The following is a 26,456-nucleotide window of genomic DNA, read 5'->3' as shown; positions in this document are numbered from 1 at the left end:
AATCTAGCCGGAAGTCTCCGAGTAGTCTCCAACCAAAAGTGAAAAATCATCCTATTATTTATTGACACGTCTTATCGCTTTAAGAACACAACAAAGTTCTTATCAGGACACTAATCTCCAGGTATGAAATGCCACACCTGTCAATGGCTTTGTAGAAAGGGACATAACTCTGTAGAAATCTCTCTGCCTAAGGGCAAAACCCGAGATCGTTAGAAGTGATGTGGAGGTCCCATAAGTCATTACGTGCCAGTGGTTTGACAGATCGGTCCGTAAACTTCCGTATAGAACCAAACTGGACGTGTATACCTGTACGTGTATACCTGTCGGCATGCCACGTGGCCAGAGAGAACAGATATAGGTCCGATTCCCCTTCACTGTAGGTATTATCCTGGGAACGTAACAGATCGAGCGGAAACCTAGCAGAGATAAGATAGACTCGAGCTGACGATACTTCGGATATTACAACTACCAGAATTATAACCTTTGTAGTTTTGGAGTAAAAATATTCCAATAAATATCATGGAATTGTGTGCGAAAATGTTACTTGGTGTAGTTGGAACTTTGGCCGTCGTTGCTATGGTTACAGCTAATGACATGAACCTGAAAGGTGACGTTCCAGATGTGCACGTGCTCGTGATGCAAAGTTCGGAAAAGTGCACGAGAAAAGCTACCAAGCATGACGTTTTGGTTCTCCATTACGAGGGATTCTTTCCGAACGGTACCAGGTTCGATTCCAGGTAGGTCAAATGTCCGCATTTCACATCAAACAAAACGTTTCACATTTATATACACTGTTTTTATCGCGATTATTACTTGTATATTTCATGTATAAAAATATAAAACAATAAATTTGTTTAAGATGGTTGATTTTAAGGAAAGCCAACAAAGAAAATTGAAGAAATTTTAAAGAAACACGTAAACTTATTGGGTTTTTTTATAACAACTAAAACAATTTCCATGTGAAGTTACGTGCATCAACAATTAACATACATGTATATAGCATTGTTATCTATTGTTCAGAGCATAATAATTTCTTAGATTTTGTGCCTAAAGCAAAAAACATAGCAACACATATGTATGTTAATGGCGCATTAGATTCAAAACCAATTGCTATTGTATTTACAGAAGCAATTCGTTATCAGCACACATAACTTAAATTTCTGCTACGTCCGGTTACCCACGTAACCGGAAGTGCGTATCAAAACACCCCATAACACTTTAAATAATATAATTTGAACTTGAAAAAGGTAAATACTTCTAGAATTAAAAACACAACTTTTGATACATTTTACTTTATTCGTCGCCACCAGGACCAATTACGTATGATAATGCCGTTACTTTATCCCCCCTTGTGATGGGTATGCCTAGATAACATACACGAACTTTGATCTGAAAATACGGTATAAGATCTAGAACGGGTTTATTTCCGTTCCTCTTTTTCTAGTTTTTTTTTACGTATTTTCCGAAGTAGTAAAGATGGCCGCGTTTATCCCCTATGCATTACAGCAGTTTTCTTATTGTTTTATTTTTTGTTTGTTTGTTATTTTTGTGTTCGTTTTTGTTTTGTTTTTGTTATGATAAATTCCTGCATTGATCAACATTGTTTAAATGGAGTTGAGTGACAGTGAAATGCTTATCCGAAGAATGGCGATCATAAAATACATGTGAAATGGCATGCGAAACGTCAGGTTTTTTCAACAGTAACGGAAGATATTTTTTCGAATTAGCAGGCGTTTGCGCATTAGAAGAATTTACTGTTTATTTGATAACTACCTTTTTACTAATACATTTTCTTTAGTTAGACGTTTATAGATTAAGTTCGCCGTTCCATACAATTCATATACAAATCATTCATCGTGTGTCGCCAGAGGGCGCCACTTGCGGCGAGATACCCTCCGGGCCACGGAGTGCAGACTGTTTTCTTGGAGACGTTTTTATATGTATGACTGGTAGAGAACATGAAAACTGATGTACATATTATATTGTCTATAGATTTTTATGTTTATAACACAGAGAAAGTGGACATATATATACACTGTGGGCATGTGTTAGTGTGCTCTTTACAGATTACTCACAGAAAACATACATGTATGTATAGGAGACAAATGTCATTTCCTCCGGCACGTCTTCAAAGAGAATTTATATAAAAAAAAACAAAAAAAAACAAGAAGTTAAAGGTTAAAGTGTATTCAATAAATCTGAGTGATTCAAAGATCCAGGTTGTCAAGTTTTCATGCGAACATATTTTGAGAATGCATTTTAAAATATAGGATGTAAAAAATATATATACATCGTTAAATTAACGTTACCTCGCCTTTCCTGGTATAAACCCTCGTTCTACCGAGTTTTTATACATATTGTATCTTGATAAGAGAAGATACAGTTCACTTCGACATGTCATTTCAGTATCGTAGTCACGAACCCTTGTTCGTATACACTTTTTTTCTTCACGCTCGCTCAACTTTAATCGCTCCGCTCATTTTCGGTCTTATTTAACCACGTTATTTTTAGATATGTAATGAACGCAGGTATTTGTGACAATTTTTAGACGAATAGAAGTCCCATATAGTTCTCACACAGGGACTTGGCTAGAGTTTAGAACCCCACAGGCCGTATATGTGTACAATAGTGGCAAGCGGTTGAGTATTTGTCCCTGTGAACACACGTTGGCGAAGAAATGTAAATTTCGTCCTGACTGATACCGACAACAGTGACGTTGATTATAATTACCTGTCAATCATATCCCTGGACCTGTTTTGAACTTATTAGCTTACCTGGTATCTCAAAAACTTACAAAGTAGATTTACGGTAACTTAGACCTATCTACAGATTACAATTTTGGAGTATTAATCTGAATTACCTATGAATTTACCTATTAAAAGTCAAATAATATTTAGGTTTTAAGACAGATATTTTCCTTCACATAGGAAATCAAAGGTTTTACGTTCAAACTTTTAAAGTTTAGACTCGAGTAACAATATTTTTCAATATATACATTTAATACTGGCAGGTGATTTTAATGATTTTGTGTGTTGTTAAGGAATTTAACTTCAATGTTATTGGTCATTGTATGTGTTTATCAAATACAAAAGTGTTAAAAAACGGAAGACAGTTTAGTATTGTCATATGACGTCAAGCTAACAGGGCTTTTACGTTAAACATCACAGATGATCGCCCAATCATTACCATGAATGTATCTCTGTTAATGAAATCATTAAAATACAGCTTTATGAACACAGATGATCATCCCATAATTAGCTTAGTTTAGACAAATTTGAAATTCAAATTAACCTCACTTAGATGGAGGCCAAGTGCTTTGTCAGACTGTGGGAGAAAAACAGGTCTCTTCTGCTTCCTGAGAAATACAAAACCATCCCAGTAGGAATTAAACCACACGCCTAATATGTTCCTTACACTAGTGTGTTTGCTGCAATTCATGTATGTATGAAGGGCTATATAGCACATTTCAAGTCGTGTTTAAGGTAGATAAATTCGGTAAAAGTGAAACCCCTTGAAATGTATAATTTTACCAAAAGTAGCACCCACAAAAAAAAAAAAAAAAAAAAAAAAATAAAAATAAATGAATAAAAAAAAAAAATAAATAAATAAATAAAAATGTAACGTCTATTTTGCTATGTATACTAGAACAACGCAACATAAACAATAACAAATCCTCAGGTCCCTGTGAATATGAATATGTACTCTGAAGACGTCCATTTCGGATAGAATTGTAAAACCATTTTTTTTTCACTACAGTATCGACCGACCAGGAGCGAACCCTTTCCAGTTCCAGCTCGGAATTGGCCAGGTGATCCAGGGGTGGGAGAGAGGTCTCCTGGACATGTGTACTGGAGAGAAACGTAAACTTACGGTCCCGGCCTCTCTGGCCTACGGAGAACAGGGTTCAGGTGAGTTATGTCCCTTTGTTTGCATTTGACATCTACTGGGAAAACCCAATGGATAGAATTATGTCCCCTTGCATAGTATGTCAGCAAGAATAATTACTGAAGTGATTTAAGTCCTTTTGGTAGTACTCTCTAGGGAAAATTGAGCCAAGTTCCTTGTTGGTACCCTCAAGGTAACAAGATAGAAGTGAGTTAAGTCCCTTTGTTAGCATTTATCTACAGGGTATAGCACTGGGGAAAGTTATGTCCCCTTGTTAGTACTTTATGTACACGGTACAGCACTAGATTAATTATGTCCCCATGTAAGTAATTTATGTACATTGCAGTGCACTGGAGGAGTCATGTTCCCTTGTTAGAACTCTATACATATATGGTATAGTACTAGATGAGTTATGTCCCTTTGTTTGTACTTTATGTAGAGGGTACAGCACCGGAGTGAGTTATGTCCCCTTGTTAGTACTTTATGTACACAGTACAGCACTAGATGTTAGTACTTTATGTACATTGCAGTGCACTGGAGGAGTCATGTTCCCTTGTTAGAACTCTATACATATATGGTATAGTACTAGATGAGTTGTGTCCCTTTGTTTGTACTTTATGTAGAGGGTACAGCACCGTAGTGAGTTATGTCCCCTTATCAGAAATATAATAAAATTATATATATGGAATAGTACTAGATGAGTTTTGTCCCTTTGTTAGTACTTTATGTACAAGGTACAGCACTGGAGTGAGTTATGTCCCCTTGTTAGAACTCTCTCTCTCTCTATATATATATATGGTATAGTACTAGATGAGTTGTGCCCCTTTGTTAGTATTTTATGTACAAGGTACAGCACTGGAGTGAGTTATGTCCCCTTGTAAGAACTCTCTCTCTCTCTCTCTCTCTCTCTATATATATATATATATATATGGTATAGTACTAGATGAGTTATGTCCCTTTGTTAGTACTTTATGTACAATGTACAGCACTGGAGTGAGTTATGTCCCCTTGTTAGTACTCAATCCTCACAGACACGGTTCAGCTTCACTTTAAGCTTTTTAAGAACCCCATAATATACCTAGTTAAGAATGATCTTCAGATTAATTAAAGTATATATATATTACCTGTGTCTTGATAAAGGGGCAGATTGCCTCAAAAATTCAACAATTTATTTGTCTGAATTGTCGTTATTACTACTTGAAAATTATCTATTTCTAGTAATACGCATCCAACATTTGTTTGTTAGGATCCAGTACCTCTATTGGTTTATACCATCATTATTACTTACTAGACCCTATATATATATTATATATCTGAAGAGTCACCTAGACGTGACGAAAGCGCTAGCTGCTGTGTCGTATTTTTATTCTTTTTAAATGCATATTTTTCGTCCGTAAGGTTCACCTTTAACTTTTTAACTTATAATAATATATATATATTGGCTTTTTATTTTATTATTATTTACCGTCACAAGGACATTTCAACTTTATTCTATATATACATGTATATATATATTATTAGTTCTATCTAACATCAGATATAATCTAATAACATTGTACAATGTGTATTTCTCTTTGTAGGTGAACTGATCCCACCTAACACAGATTTAATATTCGATATCGAACTCGTCCAGGTGCATGATGGTCCTAAACCACCAAATGTCTTCAAGATGATTGACATTGACAGTGACAACCTCCTAACGAGAGATGAGGTAAAATATTGATCTCTATCTGGCAAAAACAATTATCATTTATTAAGGCAATTAAAATAAAACTGTTTCATTTCATTTAAATATCAACTCGACAGATGATAGGTTCTTGTGTTTATTTCACATTTTCACTCTCATATGATACTTTTCAAACTTTCTGATTGGCTAAGATAGTGTCACATGATTCAAATAACAAGTCATACCGTATAAACTGTCATACAAAAAAAGCTGGTTGACTTGATATTTCTTAAAATATATTATGAATTACTTCCCCTTGGCATTGTCCAACAAATTCAATATCTTATAAGATAAGAAATAAATCTGAAATTTTGAAAGTGATAACATAATTAATGAATGAATGTACTGAATTCAATTTTAATATGTTTAGTGTGGTGTAACAAATATGTAATTAAATATTCATATTTCCCCATACAGTAGTGTGTATATGTAGTACAACAGTTATGTACCGTCAATAATTAAAAAAAAAAAAAAAAAAAAAAAAGCATTTTTATATAAAAACATCAGTATAACCTTTTGATTTTGGCTAATGTATGGTTTCATTCTCATGAAAAAAATATATTGACCTCATATTATGTCCTAAGTCAATATTTTTTCTTGGGTTGATAAAACAATGTATCAACCTCATCCAAAGTCCAGAATTGTTCATGATGTATAATATACTATTCCATATCTTGAGTCCATGTCAATAAACATTTTTCTCGTTACAGCTTGCGATGTACCTCGCCCGCCAATCTCAGATGCAGGGTGTCCCTATGGACCTGGCCAATGTCCAGAACCTTCGAGTACTTGACAACATCTTCACTGTTGAAGACAAGGATAAAGATGGCAGAATTTCCCACGACGAGTTCACTGGACCAAAGCACGAGGAACTCTGACCTTCAGAACTTTCTTCCAAAGACACTGAACTTGAACAGGACTCTACCTTTTGAAATGATATAAACATTAACAGGAAGAGTTGAAAGTAACAAGTTAAAGTAAGAATGTGTATGTTATGCAGAAAGAATGTGTAAAAGTGGTATGTTTCAATGAATGCAAGATATGAGGAAGTTTTTTTACTAGTGTGTATGATTTTCTAGACTTTAAATAGGTGTGTATCTATGCAGGGAAATGTAACCCAGAAAAGTGTGAAATGTATGATAATTTATTAACATTCGCCAAATCTTAGTCCTAGACTGACACTGTGTATAAGCATTCAGTCCAAGATGGAGGACCGATTCTCCAAATGGACATGAGGAACCAACAGTCGCCTGCTTTAATATTCTGATTTCTGAGTCCTTCCTACTATTTGTACATTAAGTGCTTTCACCATGGAGTTACAAAGCAAAGGGGAAGGCTATATCAATCATGGCTTCAAACCGGTGTTCCATAAGTGTCATAGTAATCGATAAACAAATGGCCGTCTCAAGCCTTTCGCCAGGTGTCCATGGTTACGACTATCAAAAAAATAAACAACGAAAATTTTGAAAGTTCATCTATTTATTGCATAATACATGACAATGTTAACACGCGATACGAGGATGTGATGACACATGAGACGAAATGTGAAAGCATGAGATGAGACGTGGGACGAGAGGTGAGATGAATTTGTACGAATGACGAGTGATAATATATTCATGCTTGACCGACACATAATACATTAAAACTACAAACATAAAGATCCTTGATTGTTGTTTTTCTTCAAGTTACTGAACAGATTTTACAACTCTGTAATACAAAACTGTCAACAGATCGAAGCACAATAGGTGGCGTATGAATATCTCAAACATATTACACATACTGATCAATACGCAATAAAATATAGTTCTTATATTCCATTCAGAAAGAGTAACATATTCTTGCACATGTATGTATTGGTATTTTTAATGATGTTTCAACATTTATTCCGGACATTTTCTCCACTTAAGTTTTGAATCATTTCTGTATGTATTGAGTCTGAAGTTACGTCCTTAGCCAGACAAAATTCTTACGTCCTCAGCCAGACAAAATTCTTACGTCCTTAGCCAGACAAAATTCTTACGTCCTCAGCCAGACAAAATTCTTACGTCCTCAGCCAGACAAAATTCTGGAATGTTTACAATAAGTCAAAATCTCGAGCACTCTTTGGATATACCAAACAAGGGCGATAACTCTAACATAAACTACAGAAATGATGAATCAGATATATATACATGATCAATTGTAGACATAAATGACTCCAACATTTTCAAAATATATCTTATATAAGAAACTGACCATTATCAGATAAGATAAACGAGAAAAACAATAATCTACACAAGCGTTAGTTTTATACGTCTGGACAATTATTGCAACTTGAATATTACAGTATATTGAAATATGGTTAATTTACAAATTATTTCTGAAAATATGTACATGTATACCGATGACTCACTGATTTATACAACATTATACACAGATCATATATATATAGATATATATATATACATATTTATACATCAAAACTTTGCATAGAGTATAAGGCATCAGTTGGAAGAGTGACAGAATTTCATATACACCTCCCCCATCCCACCCCCAAACTTTAACACACCAGCCGAGAGTCCATGTATTAAGTCTACACTTCCCCCCATCCCAACCCCAGTGAAGCCCATGTGTTATGTACTTGTCATATACACCTACCCCCATTCCACCCCCAAACATGGACACACCAGCCCAGAGTCGATGTGTTAAGTCTACACCTCCCCCCCATTTCACCCCCAAACGTGACACACCAGCCCAGAGTCCAAGGTTAAGTCTACACCTCCCCCCATTCCACCCCCAAACGTTGACACACCAGCCCAAATTCCATGTATTAACTCTACACATCCCCCCATTCCACCCCCAAACTTGGACACACCAGCCCAGAGTCCATGTGTTGAACCTACATTGTTATTTTAGCTGTTTTTTCCTTTTTTTTTTTTTTTTTTGTTATTTTCTAATTATCCCATTAAAACTCATATTCAATGCTCTCTCACCTGGCATGAAGATATTTTACTGGTTTTTTTTGTTTTTTTTTGATAGATTCAAATATCCATTACATGTTCAGTTCAACAAACAATAGTTAAAGGGGAAACCTTACGGACTGTGTAAAACAAGCATTCTGAGACATGTCCCCTACTGGACCCCCACTGAAAACAGTAACCTTGACACTGACCCAAAAACCCTGAAACTTGATCTGTAGCTTCTCATACAGAAGTTAAATACATGCATGTACAAACTTCACCAACATACATATTATTTGAAGCATGGCTGAGAAAAGTACGGAAAACTGAGTGGACGGACGACAGACGGACGAAGGACGAGGGAGGAAACCTTTAGTCCCTTTAGTTTGTATGGTAGGGGATTATTAACAGTGGTCAGATAATGAACATGGTGGAATAAAAATCTGTACAGTCATAATCCAGAAAACCATTGTTTACATTTGGTTTGGTTTATTTTGTTTAATGTCCTATTAACAGCCAGGGTCATTTAAGGACATGACTGGTTTTGGAGGTGGAGGAAAGCCGGAGTACCCGGAGAAAAACTACTGAACTACAGTCAGTTCCTGCAGGCAACTGCCCAACGTGGGTTTCGAACTCGTGACCCAGAGGTGTAGGGCTAGTGATAAAGTGTCGGTACACCTTAACCACTTGACCACCGCGACTCCTCTATGAGAGTTGAAAAATCTCTGTCTAAAGATTGACTTAAAATAAGAAAAGGCTGTTGTACATTCATACAAATATAAATGTTCGATAGTTTACGTTATTTCCATCCTTCAAATGTTTCAGATTCTGACTTATCTAATTAAAATTACGTCACAATTTTTTGTTTTATTGTATTCTGAATCTTTATTTGATACATAACTTTGATGTTATAATCCGTTGTTATTACAATGGTTATAATCCGTCGTTATGACTATGTTGTTATAATCTGTCGTTATGACGATGTTGTTATTATGATGTCATTATAATCTGTCGTTATAATCCGTCGTTATGACAATATTGTTATTATGATGTCATTATAATCTGTCGTTATGACGATATTGTTATTATGATGTCATTATAATCTGTCGTTATGACGATGTTGTTATTATGATGTCATTATAATCTGTCGTTATAATCTGTCGTTATGACGATGTTGTTATTATGATGTCATTATAATTTGTTGTTATAATCTGTCGTTATGACTATGTTGTTATTATGATGTCATTATAATCTGTTGTTATAATCTGTCGTTATGACTATGTTGTTATTATGATGTCATTATAATCTGTCGTTATGACTATGTTGTTATTATGATGTCATTATAATCTGTCGTTATTACGATGTTGTTATTATGATGTCATTATAATCTGTCGTTATTACGATGTTGTTATTATGATGTCATTATACTCTGTCGTTATAATCTGTCGTTATGACGATGTTGTTATCATGATGTCATTATAATCTGTCGTTATAATCTGTCGTTATTACGATGTCGTTATCATTATTTGTTTTCATTTGTTGCCATTATATAGATATAAGACCTTGTTATCTCGAAGCCATGAAAAAACAACCAAGTATGTTCTACATAGATTTTTTTACATCAGAACTGAATGTTTAATTTGTTAACCAAGTATGTCCTTCATAGATTTTTTTTACTGAATGTTTAATTGGGGTTGAACAGAATTTTTGAGTAATCAGAGTTCCGGATAACGAAATATTACTGAATTTCTGAACCTTAGATGCCATTTTTGTGACAAGTAGTGTAGTGACGTAGAATTTTGACCAAAGTAATGTCTTGTTTGACCATTAATGTTGATTTTAACATTTAATGGAGGGCTGTTACGAGTACCCCAGTACCCGCACATGGGTTGAGTAGAACATGAACCCCAGGGTAAAAAATGTATACCGGAGTACCCGTCAAAATAGTAAACAACCCATCATCCACCACTGTCTACAAGCTCGGTATAAAATTCGGGTACCGGGGACAAATCTGTACCAGTGATTATCTCAAGGGTGGATAACCAAACACACCGACAATACTTCAAATACAGTTACACCAAAGAAAGTATTTATAGAAAATCCAATTCAATAATGACTCGTGTCTCACAACAATTAGACGAGCTGCCATTATCTACACCTGTATCGGTGAATAGGTACAACCAAACCTGCCTCAGTGACCTAGATTAACCCACTCCCTCTCATTTAGACTGTATTGTCCCTTCCCAATGTTATTTATATACTAGTTACCTGAACCTGGATTAAGAGACCACCTTTCTCCCATACTTCACAGGGATATCCGGCGGTTGCTAGGGAAAAGATAAATCCATCTTACACAGGGTGTGTAAAGACAGCTGGCACGCGCTATATGACGCTGTAACAATAACGTAACGTCATCATTTTAATACGTTGAGTAACCAAGTCGTAAATGATGACGTCATCAATTTTGACGCACATTTCAAGGAGCATTGAAGATGGCGCAATGAAAAACTTTCATAAAAAATTACGTTTGGTTGCAAGTATGTGAGAAAAATATCAATCACGGGTCTATTTCGTGAACATGGATATCTCAACCCTCGTGTAAGAGTTTGGCTGGCCAACACTCGGCAAGCCTCGTGCTGAATGGCCGAACTCTTACACTCGGATTGAGATATCCCTGTCCACGGAACAGACCCGTGATAGATTCTATTAGTCATATGTGACCATATTTTCCCTTCCCAACGTTATTTATATACTAGTTACCTGAACCTGGATTAAGAGACCACCTGTCATATGTGACTTATATTACCTCCCTTGGAAGGTCACTTACGACAGATTTGATTGTATTTGTGTAACAGAGCGCATGATTAATTAAATTTAAATCACTGCCTCCGCTAAGGATCGAACCCGGGACCTCTGGCTTACTAGTCTTAAGCTCAACCGATTGAGCTAAAGAGAAGATCTCTCTAGCTGAGCGGTATATTGCGGCTAGTATTTGACAGGGTTACATTTGGTTATAAATTTTTTATTACATCACGAATAAATCAAAAGGAAGAAGCGACCTTATAACACATTGAGTGAGACTACGACAGACCCATACAGGAAAGACAAAAGTTCCCCTTATAACACATTGAGGGAGACTGCGACAGACCCATACAGGAAAGACAAAAGTTCCCCTTATAACACATTGAGGGAAACTGTGACAGACCCATACAGGAAAGACAAAAGTTCCCCTTATAACACATTGAGGGAGACTACGACAGACCCATACAGGAAAGACAAAAGTTCCCCTTATAACACATTGAGGGAGACTACGACAGACCCATACAGGAAAGACAAAAGTTCCCCTTATAACACATTGAGGGAGACTACGACAGACCCATACAGGAAAGACAAAAGTTCCCCTTATAACACATTGAGGGAGACTGTGACAGACCCATACAGGAAAGACAAAAGTTCCCCTTATAACACATTGAAGGAGACTGTGACAGACCCATACAGGAAAGACAAAAGTTCCCCTTATAACACATTGAAGGAGACTGTGACAGACCCATACAGGAAAGACAAAAGTTCCCCTTATAACACATTGAAGGAGACTGTGACAGACCAATAAAGGAAAGACAAAAGTTCCCCTTATAACACATTGAGGGAGACTACGACAGACCAATACAGGAAAGACAAAAGTTCCCCTTATAACACATTGAGGGAGACAACGACAGACCCATACAGGAAAGACAAAAGTTCCCCTTATAACACATTGAGGAAGACTACGACAGACCCATACAGGAAAGACAAAAGTTCCCCTTATAACACATTGAGGGAGACTGCGACAGACCAATACAGGAAAGACAAAAGTTCCCCTTATAACACATTGAGGGAGACTATGACAGACCAATACAGGAAAGACAAAAATTCCCTTTAAAACAAATTGAGGGAGACTACGACAGACCGATACAGGAAAGACAAAAGTTCCCCTTATAACACATTGAGGGAGACTACGACAGACCAATACAGGAAAGACAAAAGTTCCCCTTATAACACATTGAGGGAGACTACGACAGACCAATACAGGAAAGACAAAAGTTCCCCTTATAACACATTGAGTGAGACTGCGACAGACCCATACAGGAAAGACAAAAGTTCCCCTTATAACACATTGAGGGAGACTACGACAGACCCATACAGGAAAGACAAAAATTCCCCTTATAACACATTGAGGGAGACTACGACAGACCAATACAGGAAAGACAAAAGTTCCCCTTATAACACATTGAGGGAGACTGCGACAGACCCATACAGGAAAGACAAAAGTTCCCCTTATAACACATTGAGGGAGACTACGACAGACCCATACAGGAAAGACAAAAGTTCCCCTTATAACACATTGAGGGAGACTACGACAGACCGATACAGGAAAGACAAAAGTTCCCCTTATAACACATTGAGGGAGACTGCGACAGACCCATACAGGAAAGACAAAAGTTCCCCTTATAACACATTGAGTGAGACTACGACAGACCCATACAGGAAAGACAAAAGTTCCCCTTATAACACATTGAGGGAGACTATGACAGACCCATACAGGAAAGACAAAAGTTCCCCTGGAGGAGTTTTTATTTTCAAAGAATAAATTGTAAAATTTCAAGACCAGCATGAAAATAAGATATACATAGAGTATCAAACTACGGTCCATATTATACTGTCATTAAGACATACAAAGTAAACTGATAGGACGTTACACAATATAAAATCACAAACTAAAACGTCCATGGAACATGAGAGAAAAAAAAAAAATTATTTCCCATATCCAAAATCTGCTTTAGGATTTGAAATCAAATACGTATTAGCCAAAAAGAGGAACTTTGTATCAGGCCTGTTGGTGGTAAATTTTTTTTACTGTAGTTTTGAGAACAAAGTTGTTGGGAGTTTAAAAGAGAAATACTTTCATGGGATTATAAAACCAACACTATCTCATAAATATCAAAATTAAACATTAACTTGCAAAATTTTTACCTTTAAACTCGAACTTATCTATGAAGCAATGGCGGAGTATGACATCACAAACAGAATTCAGCATATCACATCACAAACCAAATTCAATGTATGACATCATAAACAGAATTCAGCATATCACATCACAAACCAAAGTCAATGTATGACATCATAAACAGAATTCAGCATATCACATCACAAACCAAATTCAATTTTTGATATCACAAACAGAATTCAGTGTATGACATCAAAAACAGAATTCAGCATACGACATCACAAAAAATAGAATTTCACAACTTCCACAACAGAACTGGACGGGAAGCAATATTTCTTGTAAGATACTATGTGGATTGTCAAGGTTTTTGTTGAAAAAGTCTCTTACAATTTACTGGAGAACTTTCTATATTTAATTTTGGAGATTTTAAGCAATATCATCTTCGGAGCCATATGGTCAATTATCATGGTGACATTGTCTATAATGAAAATAGTTTTGACAATAGTTTTGACATCGTTTGATGGGACCAACACTGATTTCTCAGATGTTGGATGGTGTGGTTTTAAATTGACTGATCATATTGACACAGTGACACAGGGAAAAATTCAACCATCAATTTGTTTGGGGAGGGAATATGTAAAAACTGAAACATCACTTTGTTTGGGGAGGGAATATGTAAAAACTGAAACATCACTTTGTTTGGGGAGGGAATATGTAAAAATTCAACCATCAATTTGTTTGGGGAGGAAATATGTAAAAACTGAAACATCACTTTGTTTGGGGAGGGAATATGTAAAAATTCAAACATCACTTTGTTTGGGAATATGCTGTTTGGTCTTGTCACTTTGGTGTAAGAATATGTTGAACAAAATCGAGGAATGTTCCGCTCTCCATCTGATCTTCTGGAAGTCTGCGCGCCAAGGAACACTGCAAGGAAAAAAAAGGACAATTACGTCAGGTAAATGACAAAGTCCGTGTTTGAAGACAAAACTCACAAAAAGATAAGATTTTTATGCAGATTTTAAAAATCATTTGAAACAGCTATACATCTTGTAATCATTAACACAGAAGAGGTTTAATGGTAAGTCAACAGTATTTATTTTGAAATCATTAAAATCAAAAGAAAACTATAAGTACCATGTATTTATAGCATAGTTTATTTGATGTGCATGGTGGATATTGAATCATTTAGAAATTGTTCTTTATTTCTAGTTTGTGCAAGTCTTGAGATCTTAAGGAATTCCATATACAACTGCTGCCACACTAATTCTTAAACATATTGCTTACTATATTTCCTCAATTTAATAACTGCTGCTCATGATATTTTTTGGCAGAGTCAACACTGGGTAAATAGCCCAGCATTGCTATTTATTGTCTCATTATTTGTTAGCTTCATCACCCCATTAATAACTAGTGTCATTTTGAGGAGGGGTCTCCTTGTAGAAGCTGGTGGCTACTTCACTGAACAATGTAGTATCTGGTGGCTACATCACTGAACAATGTAGTATCTGGTGGCTACCTCACTGAACAATGTAGCAGTTGGTGGCTACCTCACTGAACAATGTAGTAGTTGGTGGCTACATCACTGAACAATGTAGTAGTTGGTGGCTACCTCACTGAACAATGTAGTAGTTGGTGGCTACCTCACTGAACAATGTAGCAGCAGGTGGCTACCTCACTGAACAATGTAGTAGTTGGTGGCTACATCACTGAACAATGTAGAAGCTGGTGGCTACCTCACTGAACAATGTAGTAGTTGGTGGCTACCTCACTGAACAATGTAGTAGTTGGTGGCTACCTCACTGAACAATGTAGCAGCTGGTGGCTACCTCACTAAACAATGTAGTAGCTGGTGGCTACATCACTGAAGAAAGTAGCAGATGGTGGCTACCTCAATGAACAATGTAGTAGTTGGTGGCTACCTCATTGAACAATGTAGTATCTGGTGGCTACATCACTGAACAATGTAGCAGCTGGTGGCTACCTTACTGAACAATGTAGCAGCTGGTGGCTACATCACTGAACAATGTAGTAGTTGGTGGCTACCTCACTGAACAATGTAGTAGTTGGTGGCTAACTCGCTGAACAATGTAGTAGTTGGTGGCTACCTCACCGAACAATGTAGAAGTTGGTGGCTACCTCACTGAACAATGTAGTATCTGGTGGCTACATCACTGAACAATGTAGCAGCTGGTGGCTACATCACTGAACAATGTAGTAGTTGGTGGCTACCTCACTGAACAATGTAGCAGCTGGTGGCTACCTCACTGCATTCCCTCTAGAGCAATTAGTTGTGTTTTGCCCAACGACACAACCACAACAGCACAGACTAGTGTTTCTTAGCTTCCTGAGAAATACAAACCGACACAGGTAGGGAGCATCAAACCGCACACCTGGGATTGTCACTTAAGGTTACGAATGCCAACACTCTAACTAACTTAGCTATATTGGGAAAGTTTAAGAGTTTGCCCCACAGACTTATTACGGGATATACAATATATATAAATATGCAATAGGCAGGAACTATCTCAGCAGTAGATAGAATGCTGCCCGTTTATGACATTTTACATAAGTACACATGATCTATATGAAATACATGTATGTAATGGATTTTTTCCCCCACAAGAATATTATATGCATCAAAATAAATGTCACAGCAAAAGACCTGGGCAAAATAGATCAATAAATGAATGCCTACCACTGACAGAAAGTGTGTTTGTACATGTACATTGTAGTTGGTGAGAAGGAGGTGATCAGTTAAGAAGTCATTAAACGTTGTGAGGTGGCTATATTTCCCTTCTGATAAACACTAAAATCTCACCTTGATATCGTCCTTCTGATAAACACTAAAATCTCACCTTGATATTGTCCTTCTGATAAACACTAAAACCTCACCTTGATATTGTCCTTCTGATAAACACTAAAATCTCACCTTGATATTGTCCTTCTGATAAACACTAAAACCTCACCTTCATATTGTCCTTCTGATAAACACTAAAACCTCACCTTCATATTGTCCTTCTGATAAACACTAAAATCTCACCTTGATATCGTCCTTCTGATAAACACTAAAATCTCACCTTGATATCGTCCTTCTGATAAACACTAAAATCTCACCTTGATATCGTCCTTCTGATCAACACTAAAATCTCACCTTGATATCGTCCTTCTGATCAACATTAAAATCTCACCTTGATATCGTCCTTCTGATAAACACTAAAACCTCACCTTGATATCGTCCTTCTGATAAACACTAAAACCTCACCTTGATATTGTCCTTCTGATAAACACTAAAATCTCACCTTGATATTGTCCTTCTGATAAACACTAAAACTTCACCTTGATTTTGTCCTTCTGATAAACACTAAAACCTCACCTTGGTATTGTCCTTCTGATCAACACTAAAATCTCACCTTGATATCGTCCTTCTGATAAACACTAAAACCTCACCTTGATATTGTCCTTCTGATAAACACTAAAATCTCACCTTGATATTGTCCTTCTGATAAACACTAAAACCTCACCTTGATATTGTCCTTCTGATAAACACTAAAATCTCACCTTCATATTGTCCTTCTGATAAACACTAAAATCTCACCTTGATATCATCCTTCTGATAAACACTAAAACCTCACCTTGATATCGTCCTTCTGATAAACACTAAAATCTCACCTTAATTTTGTCCATGTATGAGATGGATGGCTGCCATATTTGTCTAAATTTGAGGAAGTCGGGCGCTCCACGATAAAAGTCTGCAATGACCCGCTGAAAGTAGAAGGTTACAAAATATATGTGAGGTAATGTATCATTTAATCACTGAGCACATAAAACAAGAGGTCAAAAGAGCCTGTATCACTTACCAGGATATACAGGAAAAGGAGTGTGATGTGCTGAACAAGAGACCCATGGGCCTAAACGGTCACCCTAGTTTTGATATATTTTAGCATATGACCCCTTTGGCATTGAATGAGAGTTAAGTCATAATTCGAACAATCTTTAGTACCCCAGAATGCTAGAAACCCAATATCAGGTCTCTCATGGGACACTGGGTTATCAAAAAGATTTTTGCATATTTGACACGTGACCTTGAAAGGAGGTCAATGTCAATCAACCCAGAATACTACAAATGCAATATCAGGTCTCTGTGCTTTTTGGTAATCAAGCAGAAATTTTTTGAAGATTGCATATTTAACCCCTGTGACTTTGAATGAAGGTCAAGGTCATTCATTTGAACAAACTTTGTAGCCTTTCATCCCAGCATGCTACAGACCCAATATCAGGTCACTGGGCCTCTTGGTTTGATCAATAAGTCGTTTAAAGATTTAAGCATATTTGACCCCTGTGACCTTGAATGAAGGTCAAGGTCATCCACTTGAACAAACTTAGTAGCCCTTCATCCCAGCATGCTACAGACCCAATACCAGGTTTCTGGGCTGATTAGTGATTGAGAAGAAGTTGAAAATATAAATTGTTTACGACGTATACGAACGCCGGACAAAAGACGATCGCAATAGGTCAACTGAGACTTCGCCTAATAGAACTGTGTAAAAGGAAAAGTTTTCTGTGAAACTGTGTAAAAAAAGAAGAGAAAGTATTTTTTTTAAAATAGACTGTTTTTTGTTATAGACGTAAGTCTGCATTGGCAGATCAGTCAGATAAGCAACCAACAAATCTGTCCCAGCCTTGTATTCCAACAAATCTGTCCCAGCCTTGTATTATAATAGACAATCAAACGACATCAAATATTGCAATGAAAGGTGGATTAAAATGTCTCTACACTTTTCCATGACTTCTCTGTCACCATGACTACACTGTTACCATGATTACACTGTTACCATGACTACACTGTCACCATGACTACAATGTCACCATGACTACCCTGTTACCATGACTACCCTGTCACCATGACTACAATGTCACCATGACTACAATGTCACCATGACTACCCTGTTACCATCACCATGACTACACTGTTACAATGACTACACTGTTACCATGACTTCATTGTTACCATGACTACAGTGTTACCATGACTACACTGTTACCATGACTACACTGTTACCATGACTACATTGTTACCATGAATACATTGTTACCATGAATACACTGTTACCATGACTACATTGTTACCATGAACACACTGTTACCATGACTACACTGTTACCATGACTACATTGTTACCATGAATACATTGTTACCATGAATACACTGTTACCATGACTACACTGTTACCATAACTACCCTGTTACCATGACTAGAGTGTTACCATGATTACACTGTTACCATGAATACATTGTTACCATGACTACACTGTTACCATGGCTATAGTGTTACCATGACTACACTGTTACCATGACTACACTGTTACCATGACTATAGTGTTACCATGACTACACTGTTACCATGATTACACTGTTACCATGACTACACTGTTACCATGACTACATTGTTACCATGTACTGTTACCATGACTACACTGTTACCATGACTACACTGTTACCATGACTACACTGTTACCATGACTACACTGTTACCATGACTATAGTGTTACCATGATTACACTGTTACCATGACTACACTGTTACCATGATTACACTGTTACCATGACTACACTGTTACCATGACTACACTGTTACCATGACTACACTGTTACCATGAATACACTGTTACCGTGACTACACTGTTACCATGATTACACTGTTACCATGACTACACTGTTACCATGACTACACTGTTACCATGACTACACTGTTACCATGATTACACTGTTACCATGCATACACTATGACCATGACTACACTGTTACCATGCATACACTATGACCATGACTACACTGTTACCATGATCACACTGTTACCATGACTACACTGTTACCATGACTACACTGTTACCATGACTACATTGTTACCATGTACTGTTACCATGTACTGTTATCATGTACTGTTACCATGACTACCCTGTCACCATGACTACACTGTTACCGTGAATACACTGTTACCATGACTACATTGTTACCAAGACTACACTGTTACCATGACTACACTGTTACCAAGACTACACTGTTACCATGACTATCCTGTTACCATGACTGCCATGTTACCATGACTGCCATGTTACCATGAATACACTGTTACCATGAATACACTGTTACCATGACTACACTGTTACCATGACTACATTGTTACCATGACTACACTGTTACCATGACTACACTGTTACCAAGACTACACTGATACCATGACTATCCTGTTACCATGACTGCCATGTTACCATGACTGCCATGTTACCATGACTGCCATGTTACCATGAATACACTGTTACCATCACTACCCTGTTACCATGAATACACTGTTACCATGACTACATTGTTACCATGAATACACTGTTACTATGACTATCCTGTTACCATGACTACATTGTTACCATGACTACACTGTCACCATGACTACCCTGTTACCATCACCATGACTACCCTGTTACCATGACTATCCTGTTACCATGACTACACTGTCACCATGACTACCCTGTTACCATCACTATGACTATCCTGTTACCATGACTACACTGTTACCATGACTACACTGTTACCATGACTACCCTGTTACCATGACTACATTGTCACCATGACTTCCCTGTTACCATGACTACACTGTCACCATGACTTCCCTGTTACCATCACCATGACTACACTGTTACCATGACTACACTGTTACCGTGAATACACTGTTACCATGACTACCCTGTTACCATGACTACCTACAGAACACTTACCATTTCGGTGAGCAGGTCTTCAGTGACGGACTGATTCTGACGGAGGGAGTACTTCACTTTCATTGGGATACCGTAATCTGAAGGCTGGCTCTGTAAAGTAAGGGCAGCTTATAAATCCTCACCTCTTTATCTGTATATGTCATAATAATCACCTGTGATTACATTTTCAAATTGGTCAGTGTGACCTTTGACCTTGATTGATGACTACGTAGAATTTGATATTATGATACATACTCCAGTGTGAATATGAACTCAATCTGTTGAAGGTTTCCTGAAATTTTTTGTACATAAACTTTCTATCTCAAAAGTGGTAAAGTGTGACCTTTGACCTTCATCCTTAATCAATGACCACCAAAACCCAATAGGTGTACAACCTGCTGTAATGACACGATAGATTCAGACACTGGTGTGCTGTCCGCCTTGTGACAGGAACCGTGATGTCCATTTTAACTTACACCTGACTGGTTTCCCGTTATTTAGTCAGTATTTACACCAGTTTAATAGTCTGCTAAAACCTAATCAATAATTTTAAGTTGGATAAGTAAGGTACTGCCAAATCCTGAACCAGTCTTTTAAGATCAGGTGACCTATGACCTATCCAACTAGACCTGTGACCTATGATCTGACCCTGTTTTTGCCAGGCAGACAACTCTGACCTATAATGACCTCTCACCTCTAATGGTGGCATGACCATGAAGATCTGAAGGGATGATGTTTTCTTGGTTGTCTGTCGATTATAAGGAGCTGCAAAAAAGAAAAAGATAATAAAAGAACGCTCAATACAGACATAAGTACTGTTCAGATAATGCAGATACTGTCTAGATAACTCACATACTGTCCAGATAACTCACATACTGTCCAGATACCTCACATACTGTCCAGATAACTCACATACTGTCCAGATAACACACATACTGTCTAGATAATACACATACTGTCCAGATAACTCACATACTGTCCAGATAACACACATACTGTCTAGATAACTCACATACTGTCCAGATAACACACATACTGTCTAGATAATACACATACTGTCCAGATAACTCACATACTGTCCAGATAACACACATACTGTCCAGATAACTCACATACTGTCCAGATAACACATACCGTCCAGATAACACACATACTGTCCAGATAACACACATACTGTCTAGATAACACACACACTGTCCAGATAACTCACATACTGTCCAGATAACTCACATACTGTCCAGATAACTCACATACTGTCCAGATAACTCACAAACTGTCCAGATAACACACATACTGTCCAGATAACACACAAGCTGTCCAGATAACACACATACTGTCTAGATAACACACATACTGTCTAGATAACTCACATACTGTCCAGATAACACACTTACTGTACAGATAACACACATACTGTACAGATAACACACTTACTGTCCAGATAACTCATATACTGTCCAGATAACTCACATACTGTCCAGATAACAGACATACTGCCTAGATAACTCACATACTGTCCAGATAACACAATACTGTCCAGATAACACACATACTGTCTAGATAACACACATATTGTCCAGATAACTCACATACTGTCCAGATAACACACATGCTGTCCAGATAACACATACTGTCCAGATAACACACATACTGTCCAGATAACACACATACTGTCCAGATAGCACACATACTGTCTAGATAACTCACATACTGTCCAGATAACACATACTGTCTAGATAACTCACATACTGTCTAGATAACACACATACTGTCCAGATAACACACATACTGTCCAGATAACTCACATACTGTCCAGATAACTCACATACTGTCTAGATAACTCACATACTGTCTAGATAACACACATGCTGTCCAGATAACACATACTGTCCAGATAACACACATACTGTCCAGATAACACACATACTGTCTAGATAACTCACATACTGTCTAGATAACTCACATACTGTCCAGATAACACACATACTGTCCAGATAACTCACATACTGTCCAGATAACTCACATACTGTCTAGATAACTCACATACTGTCTAGATAACACACATGCTGTCCAGATAACACATACTGTCCAGATAACACACATACTGTCCAGATAACACACATACTGTCCAGATAGCACACATACTGTCTAGATAACACACATACTGTCCAGATAACACATATACTGTCTAGATAACTCACATACTGTCCAGATAGCACACATACTGTCTAGATAACTCACATACTGTCCAGATAACACATATACTGTCTAGATAACTCACATACTGTCTAGATAAATCACATACCGTCCAGATAACACACAAACTATCCAGATAACTCACATACTGTCCAGATAACACACATACTGTCTAGATAACTCACATACTGTCCAGATAACACACATACTGTCCAGATAACACACATGCTGTCCAGATAACACATACTGTCCAGATAACACACATACTGTCCAGATAACTCGCATACTGTCCAGATAACACACATACTGTCCAGATAACACACATACTGTCCAGATAACTCACAAACTGTCTAGATAACTCACATACTGTCCAGATAACACACATACTGTCCAGATAACTCACATACTGTCCAGATAACTCACATACTGTCCAGATAACACACATACTGTCCAGATAACTCACATACTGTCTAGATAACACACATACTGTCCAGATAACACACATACTGTCCAGATAACTCACATACTGTCCAGATAACTCACATACTGTCTAGATAACACACATACTGTCCAGATAACTCACATACTGTCCAGATAACTCACAAGCTGTCCAGATAACAGACATACTGCCTAGATAACTCACATACTGTCCAGATAACACAATACTGTCCAGATAACACACATACTGTCTAGATAACACACATACTGTCCAGATAACTCACATACTGTCCAGATAACTCACAAGCTGTCCAGATAACAGACATACTGCCTAGATAACTCACATACTGTCCAGATAACACAATACTGTCCAGATAACACACATACTGTCCAGATAACTCACATACTGTCTAGATAACTCACATACTGTCCATATAACACACAAACTGTCTAGATAACACACATACTGTCCAGATACCACACATACTGTCCAGATAACTCACATACTGTCCAGATAACACACATACTGTCCAGATAACTCACATACTGTCTAGATAACTCACATACTGTCCAGATAACACACATACTGTCCATATAACACCATACTGTCGTAACAGCATACTGTCCATAACACACAATTACTGTCCAGATAAACACCTAGCTGTCCAGATAACACAAATACTGTCTAGATACTCCACATACTGGTCCAGATAACTACACATACTGTCCAGATAACTCGACATACTGTTCCAGATACTCACACATAACTGTCTAGAATACACACATACTGTCCCAGATAACACACATACTGTCTAGATAACTCACATACTGTCTAGATAACTCACATACTGTCCAGATAACACACATACTGTCTAGATAACTCACATACTGTCCAGATAACTCACATACTGTCCAGATAACTCACAAGCTGTCTAGATAACACACATACTGTCCAGATAACACACATACTGTCCAGATAACACACATACTGTCTAGATAACTCACATACTGTCTAGATAACACATACTGTCTAGATAACACACATACTGTCCAGATAACACACATACTGTCTAGATAACTCACATACTGTCTAGATAACACACATACTGTCCAGATAACACACATACTGTCCAGATAACACACATACTGTCTAGATAACTCACATACTGTCTAGATAACACACATACTGTCCAGATAACACACATACTGTCTAGATAACTCACATACTGTCCAGATAACTCACATACTGTCCAGATAACACACAAACTGTCCAGATAACTCACATACTGTCTAGATAACACACATACCGTCCAGATAACACACATACCGTCCAGATAACACACAAACTATCCAGATAACACACATACTGTCCAGATAACACACATACTGTCCAGATAACTCACATACTGTCCAGATAACACATATACTGTCAAGATAACTTGCATACTGTCAAGATAACTTACATACTGTCCAGATAATGCACACACTGTCCAGATAACACACAAACTGTCAAAATAACACACATATTGTCCAGATTATTTAGCAGTGCCAAAAGTGAGTAGCCACTTTCAACGTCAAAAATGGTGTTTTCGCAGTAACGTCGTATTTTATTAAAATGAAAGAAATCTATTTTCAAGTAATATTGTTATTTCATACATCATTTTAATCATGATCATCATGTCCATAATCCGGAACGCGGAATATGGTATTTGGTTTCATTTTTAACTGAAGTATCTGAGAGAACTTTAAAGAGAAGACGCTGTTAGGAAGCGTACTACCATTTCAAAGGTGAACCGTGAACGACGTGTAAAATGGTGTCGAGATCATCGGACATGGACAATTGAACAAAATTGGAAAAATATCATTTTTACGGATGAAACAAAGATTGTATTAGGTCAGGATAGAAAAGCATATGTCTGGAGAAAACGCGACGAGACATGGAAACCAGAATGCCTTGGTCAGTATAGTGCTCATTCGCTACGATCAAATAGCTCGGTCATGTTTTGGGGTTGTATAACTTTTTAAGGAGTGGAGGTATTGACCCCAGTGGAGGGTAATATTAATTCTGAGAAATATATAAATGTTTTAGATACACATTTGTGGCCAGTTGTTGCGAAAATGTTTGGAAGTTCTTGAATCAATTCCAAAGAGAATACAGGCAGTTATTAAAGCAAAGGGGTGTATTACCAAATATTAACAAGCAAGTTACATTATTTTTGCTATTTTATTGAAAAAATGTCAAAAATACAAAGCCATCTACTTGACATTGCAAACTGACATCGCGCAGAAGTGGCTACTCACTTATGGCACTGCACTGTAGGTGAAGACACTTACCCACAATGCACCTCATACAAGGGAAGAAGGTGGAGACACTTACCCACAATGCACCCCACACAAGGGAAGTAGGTGGAGACACTTACCCACAATGCACCCCACACAGGGGAAGGTGGTGGAGACAATTACCCACAATGCATCCCACACAGGAGAAGTAGGTGGAGACACTTACCCACAATGCACCCCATACAGGGCAAGTATGTGGAGACACTTACCCACAATGCACCCCACACAGGGGAAGTAGGTGGAGACACTTACCCACAATGCACCCCACACAGAGCAAGTATGTGGAGACACTTACCCACAATGCACCCCACACAGGGGAAGTAGGTGGAGACATTTACCCACAATGCACCCCACACAGGGGAAGAAGTGGAGACACTTACCCACAATGCACCCCACACAGGGGAAGTAGATGGAGACACTTACCCACAATGCACCCCCACACAGGGGAAGTAGGTGGAGACACTTACCCACAATGCACCCCACACAGGGGAAGTAGATGGAGACACTTACCCACAATGCACCCCCACACAGGGGAAGTAGATGGAGACACTTACCCACAATGCACCCCACACAGGGGAAGTAGGTGGATCCCTTTCCCTTCATGCGTAACTGATAGGACATCTGACAGTCGATGTCTTTCACGGACGGATCAGGCTGGCAATAAGGATGACTGTGGTACCATCCGACCAAGGACAGGCCAACACGGGTCATCTGTTTCCGGATCTATAAAGAAAAGGTGAAGTCATTTTTCTCTTACTCTTTCATCAAATCATGACATTAAGATATTCGCTGAAACATGGGCGAATTTTCATTCATCAAAGACAAATCTAGTGATTTTAATTTGCTTTAACGGGAGCCTTGACAAAGACTTTCAAGGCCTGTATCAACATCAGTAGGTCCATTAAGATTAAAGCCTGAAGTGTAATGATAATATCATTAAACTTGAAATATGTTGGTGCAATATGATTTTCCCTGTTTTCCACTTTATTCTGACCTCCACAACTGACCTCAAATTTGTTTAATCTAGGTTGCTGCAGCTGACGAATAAGGGGTATCGGGGCATCAAAGCGAACCAGATGACTGCATTAATGAACAGGCCAATTTCTGAGTAAGACTAAAAGGGTCTTTACAAAGCTTGAGAGCAGAACAGAGTAGTCACCTGATTTTCCCATTGAACCTGAGACTAGAGTTATACAAT

General features: G+C 37.6%; 2 protein-coding genes across 2 annotated transcripts in view; one reads left to right on the top strand and one right to left on the bottom strand.

Moving 5' to 3' along the window:
* The first annotated feature begins 207 nt into the window (after window positions 1–207).
* Window positions 208–7,269, top strand: LOC117317774 (FK506-binding protein 2-like). The gene is made up of 4 exons (XM_033872705.1): window positions 208–737; window positions 3,757–3,908; window positions 5,466–5,596; window positions 6,322–7,269. Exons 1-4 carry the CDS (start codon window positions 520–522, stop codon window positions 6,487–6,489), a joined length of 669 nt encoding a protein of 222 aa, XP_033728596.1. The 5' UTR covers window positions 208–519; the 3' UTR covers window positions 6,490–7,269.
* Window positions 7,270–13,499: 6,230 nt separating this feature from the next.
* The window catches only part of LOC117317773 (MPN domain-containing protein-like), a 31,897-nt gene continuing 18,940 nt past the window's right edge, over window positions 13,500–26,456 (bottom strand). Inside the window, exons 11-15 of the mRNA XM_033872704.1 lie at window positions 25,813–25,981; window positions 20,979–21,049; window positions 20,306–20,395; window positions 17,207–17,299; window positions 13,500–14,461 (exon numbers count right to left, since the gene is read on the bottom strand). Of these exons, the coding sequence (XP_033728595.1) occupies window positions 14,375–14,461; window positions 17,207–17,299; window positions 20,306–20,395; window positions 20,979–21,049; window positions 25,813–25,981 (510 nt within the window). The 3' untranslated portion in view covers window positions 13,500–14,374. The remainder of the gene's footprint in view (window positions 14,462–17,206; window positions 17,300–20,305; window positions 20,396–20,978; window positions 21,050–25,812; window positions 25,982–26,456) is intronic.

Source organism: Pecten maximus, chromosome 19, assembly GCF_902652985.1.
Source record: "Pecten maximus chromosome 19, xPecMax1.1, whole genome shotgun sequence".
Taxonomy (NCBI): domain Eukaryota; kingdom Metazoa; phylum Mollusca; class Bivalvia; order Pectinida; family Pectinidae; genus Pecten; species Pecten maximus.
The sequence above is the reverse complement of the archived record's forward strand: the minus strand, read 5'-3'. Positions and strand labels throughout refer to the sequence as shown.